Here is a 7331-nt window from a genome sequence, read left to right as displayed (position 1 = left end):
ACACACACACACACACACACACACACAGACACACACACACACACACGCACACACACACACACGGGCAAGGCATATAATCGTTATCATCCATGCAGTTTTTCGGCTTGTCTCATCAAAATCAAACTGAAGACCTGCGTGTTTTTGCGTACAATCGAGCCAAATCTTAATAACATGTTTTTCCAACCACAGCAACCCAAGCAGTTGTATTATAGCAGGGCATGCCCACACACAGCAGCTATGATGTACAAGTCTTCTTGTGGCTTTGTGTCTCGCAAACCACACAGTGGAAATCGGTCGCTCTTAATCCCCGGCGGCTATATAATGCTAAATGTTGTCCTCTTTATTTAGGTCTGCATCTTCATAGGAGAGACGCTGCTCTTCTTGAACTGGGCCATAACGGCAGACATTTTAATGGTGAGTACTCAAAACCCATACTTACCCTTTGGCGTCTCCGGGAATTCTGTTATTTTACCAGTTTAATTACAAATACCCATGTTGTATTTTGAGTTGTGAGGGCGGATGAGATGTCCGCACGAACCTGGGTTCTTTTTCAAATGTATTTTTCCGCGTACTTGGCCTTTCATCCTCACGCAAACTCGACCTTTGTTTCGTCCCGCCTGAGTGTAAATGTTCTCCAATTGTTTATAATCACTTAGCCGGGTGGTCAAAAAAGGTTCTTTCTTTTGGCCTTTCGCTTTTTCATTTTGGAAGTTTTCTCTTTTTGATAACGTTACAGCATGAGACAGCGGAACAAAAAACATTTTGACATATACTAAGGTTTCCGTATTTTCAACAAAGAAACATGCCATAGAACAGGGGTGTCAAACTCATTTCACATTGTGGGCCACATACGGCCTCGGTACATGTCAAGTGGGCCAGACCATTAAAATTATAGCATACTCTGCTATAATTAACCAAAATATGTCTTTCCTTTGTTTTGGTCTCAGGAAGCACAACAATATTAGGAAAATGTTGAAATTTAATGAACATATCTTTTACAAAACATTTCATGAAGCACCTTAGATTTCCTTCGACAAATGTGCAATTTACTTTTATCATTCACATATATGCATTGCAACTGATCATCACTGTTTGCACAAAGGCACAAAACTTTAACAAGTAATTGGTATTGGAAAAATATAGTAATGCACTTTAAGATTAAACGAGATTTATAAAGAAAGGAATTCTTAAACCATTTACACATGTGCATAATTAATCTAAATTTAATCCACACATTTTTTTCACTTTTAAATTATCCTGCCGGCCTGATTGAACCTCCTTGGGGCCCGGTGCCGGCCCGTGGGCCGTATGTTTGGCACCCTGCCATAGAAAATAATGGAAAAATGAACTTTCCAGGATTAAACTCTCACCGTTACGATAAAGGTGTCAATTGTACTAGAACATTCTGTCACATAAGTGTAGGCATAATGCGAACGACACCAATCCTCTTGCCACGTGTCTCGTTTTAATATATCACACCATTCTCTCAATTCCCTGTTGTTATTGTTGTGCCTTTTCAAAAAAAAAAAACCCAAAACAAATATGAATAAACAAATTATTTTTTCAAATACTTGGTAGGGACACAAATTTCAAGTAAGTAAGGCCAGAGTGCTCTCAAAAAATACATTTATTTCAAAAGAGCAAAAAGGCAAACAAGGTACTGGAAGGAATCAAAAACTCAATGAACAAAGTTTAAAAATGACATTCAAAGCAACAAACCAAAACCGGGCACAAATTAACTACAAACGGAATCAAGACATGACGTGGCGTCAAACAGGACTGACAGCAACAGAATCAACAAACACAATGACCTGAAAACGGCGCAAAATCAAGGAACTAAATACCATAAAAGTGACGAGACAACGAGGAGCACCTGGGCAAGACATGTGTGGCTGAGCGAGCTGATTAGAAGACACGAGGGCCTAGTTGACGAGCACAGACGGGGAAAATAAAGTGGGCGGGACAAAACATGAACTACAAAAAAAAAAAACACAACATGACAAGCCAAAAGTCAAATACAATCTAAAAAACAAAAAAACACAGCTCATGACAGTGTGTACATATAAACATTGACTGACACCATCAAATAATTTGACCGTAGCATTTTTTTTTTTTTTTTTTTAACTGAGTCCTGATAGCAAGTGATTTAAACTCACATGTACGGGGTGTGTCACCTCATCGGTTTATTATTCATTGATACGTGTGCAATAGAGAATTTATCTCTTCATCACCTGACACAGTCGTTCAAGTTGCTCATTGCCCCTTTCTCTGTGCAGTTTGTGGTGATTCCCACACGGAGAGCAACGGCGGTGGCGTTCCAGAGCTTCACCTCTCACCTACTCGGTGATGCAGGAAGTCCATACCTAATAGGCCTGGTAAGACTCTCTCCCACAGTGAAATTAAAAGTTGAGCTTCGCACTAGGGTGTGGATGTGAGCTGGAATGTGCAAAAGGACACAACGTGAGCTTTGCTCCTCTCAGCTCTGAGTCGTCATTGTTTCATTGGAGTTTTGGTTTTCCGAGGAAATGTTCCAGAAGACGAGAGTCCAGAGAGTTATTCTAACTGTCACACCCGGCGGCTCCCTCACACACACACACACACACACACACACACACACACACACACACACACACACACACACACACACACACGCGCGCGCACAGAACAGTGTTCAGGTGGACAAGAATGAATCTTGTGTTTTGTGCTCAGTGCAGTGTAAAAAAGGACCCACCTTATTTGGTCAACAAGCATTCTTGTCATTCCAAATATGAGATGACCAGAACTAAAGTTGACATGTAACTCCATCAAAGTACACAGGAAAGAACAGTGAACTGTTTGCATGACAAAACACAAAAACATGAGTCACCGCTAACGCTGTCGTGACATCAAGGATATCGGAGTCCACTTTGTTTATCGGCGGAATAGCTTCCTGACAGATGTACATCGCATATTGTGTAATTGTACGGAATGCTCACAGGGGGTTTGGTCAGGAAGTCTTTGATTCTTGAATCAGACTGATTCTTAGTCACAGCTGTCAAACCGTTCTGGAGCGCTCCCACTTTTTTTTTTTAATGCTGAGCAAACAAGAATGAAGGAATTCCCAGCGGTTGACAAGCTCTTCAAAAGACGAAAAGTAATTTGAATGCTCGATTTAGAATCAAAGCAAAATGATCACTTTATTAGTACTGAAGAAAAACCCCACTCGCATTTTTCGGCCTACTTTAGAATCTGCATGAATTATTATTATTTTTTTTATTATTCATGCCTTTCCTGTACTGCGTATCCTGAGCATGAAAAGGTTGTGATCACTCAAGTCACTGGACTGGAATGGGTGGGTGATAGCCGTTCATATTCAAACCTGTCGGCAATTTAGAGTTTTAAATAAACCTCAGATGCATGTTTTGGTGCAGTGGTCAAGCACAGGGACAATATGCAAACGACCTTTCGAAATACCAGACCCAAGATACAAGCCCAGAATTATCTTGCTGGGAAGCGGCGGCGCTTGCCACTTTGCGCCGCATAAATACTTGAAAATGTATTTCAAGTCACGTAGCACATTTTTATCATAAGCTAACCATTTTCTGAGCCCTTAAAATGTGAAGAACCAATAATTTCAACATTCGAAAAAAAAGTGTTTTTATTGTTGTTCCGATGCGATTTTAAATTAAATGATGACGAATAATGTTGCAATATTTCACTATATTTCTTTCACACTGCATTTTTCTTTTCATTTATTATCAGCCATATTTTTCTTGACGAGGAATGATGGAGTTGCGGTTCAATCTGAAAACAGTGTCACCTAATGCGCCAGAGAAAGTGGATGAATGATGAATGGATGGATTGGAAAGGATTAAAATTTCTTTTGTGCGATGAAGTAGATTATATATACTGTATCAATGATTAGGGTGTAATAAACTTTTTTTTTCTATCTTCTTATAAATGGCTCAATTTGCTGCAAACCACCACAAATACCAAACACGATTCATTTCCCATTATCAATGTTTAAAAGAATGCACAGTAAAATCTTTAGTAATCTAACTACATTCGGCTGTATGAGAATTCTCAACCCAAAAGCACCCAACATTTTCCATCTGGCCGAGGCAGTGAAAGTCCCAGGGCTTCACACAACTGACCAACAAGAGCCACAATGCTCCAAGTGCGTCATTACTCGCCGCCTCAGTTCCGAAACTGAGGTTTCGCACACAAGTGCAATGGAGTCATCGTGACGCTGACTGAGCGCAAGCAGATACAGTATACAGCCGCCCCGTGCAGATCCCGTGATTGAGTAACATGCGTGAAAGCTGCGACAGAGGTGCTTTTTGGATTTTTTTGTATGAGGTAACAGCCTCTAAAGCAGGGGTGTCAAACTCATTTTTGTCGCGGGCAACATTGTAGTTACGGTTTCCCTTGGAGGGCCGTTATGAATTTTGGGAAACCATACAAATGTTTAATCGCCTCCACATATTGCATACACGGCGCACAACAAATTGATGAATAACTAGTTTTAAAATCAGAAGTCAAGCAACATAACTGTTATTGTGGATTACATATGAAAATTTGAAATTTTGGTTCAGACTTCAGCAAGCAACATGGAACTTGACATGCTTGATTTGCTTTCGCGGGCCACATAAAATGATTTGGCGGGCCAGATCTGGCCCCCGGGCCTTGACTTTGAGAGCTGTGCTCTAATTGGTCGGACCCCTTCATAAAATTTCGCCAATATGTCACTTCGCGGCCACTTCCAATGCAACGTCTCTTATTCTCTCGCCAATATGTCGTCGTGTGCATGTACGCAGTTGTCACATCAGAATCCCAGCAGACGCACATTATAGACTCTATATGAGTGAGACATGGCCGCCGGCGCAGCGAGTGGGAGGCACCAGGAACAATCTATCAGCAATCTCCTTAGAAAAAAAAATATATATATAATTAGACGGGCAGCTGTTTCTGTATTTTTAGCCAGGCTGCATTGGCTCAGGGCAATCATTTATTGTCGCGGGAAACACACGTGAAGAAAATCGACACTAACACACATGCGGGCTGCTGAAAATGAACATCGGGCACACAGACGATCACACCGGGTATGCACGCGTCCTCCTGTCAGCACTTCACCAGCTCCCTCCATAGAGGATCTCATTTTGCTGACGTGAACATACTGTAAAATCCATGCGCCTCACCCAGGGTAACTTTTGACCTCTTGGAAACTGTCGTTTCTCTAACAAGAAGCTCTTGTTCCTTTTTTTGCATGCCTCTGAATAATTACCGATCTATTTAAAGCAACGAGCCTCTCCATCACATTTGTCACTGTGTTCGAGATATGAATGGAGGTACACTGAGGCCTGTTCTCCTCTTTGTGTTATTCTTTGAGCGTGTGTTCCCATGGCATGACACTATATGGACAAACATCATCTGTTTTCATTTTTCCAGGATATTTTGAACAATTCTATACATCCAAATCTGTGGGAACAGTTTGGAGAAGGCCATTTTCTATTCGAGGATGAAATTTCACCAAGGCATGCATTTTGTTTTGGCCTGAGAGAACCTAAGACCCAATACTTTTGTCGATATGGTGTCTGCACTGTCATGCAGAAGGTTGATTTGAATCTATTCTCATGAGTAACCATGCGGGTTCTTTGTATAAACCAAGAGAACTCCATTTTGCATCCGTTAAAGCTGTTCTTTTTTTCTCTTCTGGCGTGTTGCCCTCTGCAGATCTCCGACAGCCTTCGTCAGAGCTACGCGACGTCGTCGCTGTGGCGTTTCCTCAGCCTGGGCTACGCCCTCATGCTGTGTCCCTTTATCATTGTCCTGGGGGGCATGTTCTTCCTGGCCACCGCGCTCTTCTTTCTGGATGACCGAGAAAAGGCTCAGAATCAGTAAGTGGCTCTTGGCAATGCTGGAATACGGAAGCACTTTCGTCTATGATGGTGCTGAAATCCGCTTTGAGCATTTTACGCACGCTTGAGAACTCATCGTCTCTTTTTGAATGGAAACTGGCTTTTTTATTTTTATTTCACCAATCAACATCATTCGGCTGCATGTCGGCTTGCGCGGTGGCTGTATGTGACGTGAAAATTACGTTGTCAACGCCGATTGGTTGTCGCCGACGAGGAACGGACTGGGCCCATGTGGGTTTGCCTGAAATTCTAACGCAAACATTGACGGACTGACGGACCTCCTCTGTGCATATGTAAATGGAATTATGAGTGTTTAGTACTGGTTTACTGAGCATTTTTGAAAAAATAGTTGGAACACATTCCATTACCAGGAACTCAAAACCCCACGACAATAACGTACTATTGACCCTTAAAGGCCACCATACGCCTACTTGACCAGCACAATGGAGATAGCAATCAGGGCCGCTTGGAGCCCTCGAGAGGTTCGGTAAAATGTTGATTTTCCTGAACGACCAGTGTATTTATGGGCTAGCTCGTCCTAGCCATCACGGACATTAGCAATTGTCCTCCACAACCCCGTCAACGATTACGTTTCAGCATGTGACGGCTGCATAGCGTTGCCGGCTACGTTTCGGCGTGTGACGGCCCATCAACAAGAAATTTTCAGAGCATGGCAGCCGCACAACCCCCCTCGACGACTATCCCCCGGCCTAATTTTGATCCCAGCATGACCCTGACACCAATCAATAAATTGTAATGTGTGTTTTAAAAATGGTCATGCCTGAGTATAAAAGACGAGAAAAAGAATAAATCAGGGAATCAGTAAAAGCAATACTCTGTTGTCGTCAGGGATAAGCGAACACACAAACCAACAGTGGTACAGCACGTGATCAAAACTGAACACGAAGGTCAGTCAACTCAAAAGCCTCAAGTGCTGACCCTGCCGTTTTAACCATCTTTATTTTGTTTTTATTTTGATCTATTTTTCTCTACCGGTTGCCACCCGTTATAGTGAGCACTCTTTTTCTAACACCCCACTGTGAAGACGCAGCTGCCCCATGGCCTTAAAAGGCTAAAAGCAAGGGGGTGAGGTATGACTTCATGTATTTTTCTTCCTTGCTTATTTTGTCTGACGTTTTATCTAATTGACATACTCCCCCGCTGCCTGCGCTCGCAGAAATTATTTCCTTCCTATTAAAGATGAAGGACATTTTTTTTTTTTTAGACAGGATGGCAGTCTGACGCCTGACATCTTGTCTCCGGTCAGTCAGCCTCTTTGTCTTCTTCGCCGTTTGGTACTTGTTCCCACGCTGAACCACTTCACGAAGGGAATTGAGACATTTGCTATCGCTTAAGATGGAAAACAAAAAAATCTATTAGCGATTGTAAAAGCTTGAAAAGTAATACCACGGGGAAACGTTTGGGAAGGCTTTG

General features: G+C 42.2%; 1 protein-coding gene across 1 annotated transcript in view; it reads left to right on the top strand.

The window, feature by feature from the left end:
- The window catches only part of spns2 (SPNS lysolipid transporter 2, sphingosine-1-phosphate), a 59345-nt gene that overhangs the window by 45293 nt on the left and 6721 nt on the right, over positions 1-7331 (top strand). The window contains exons 9-11 of the mRNA XM_019895196.1: positions 349-414; positions 2277-2375; positions 5713-5876. Coding sequence (XP_019750755.1) covers positions 349-414; positions 2277-2375; positions 5713-5876 — 329 coding nt within the window. The remainder of the gene's footprint in view (positions 1-348; positions 415-2276; positions 2376-5712; positions 5877-7331) is intronic.

This window comes from Hippocampus comes, unplaced genomic scaffold (genome assembly GCF_001891065.2).
Source record: "Hippocampus comes isolate QL1 unplaced genomic scaffold, H_comes_QL1_v1.1 scaffold177, whole genome shotgun sequence".
Taxonomy (NCBI): domain Eukaryota; kingdom Metazoa; phylum Chordata; class Actinopteri; order Syngnathiformes; family Syngnathidae; genus Hippocampus; species Hippocampus comes.
The sequence above is the reverse complement of the archived record's forward strand: the minus strand, read 5'-3'. Positions and strand labels throughout refer to the sequence as shown.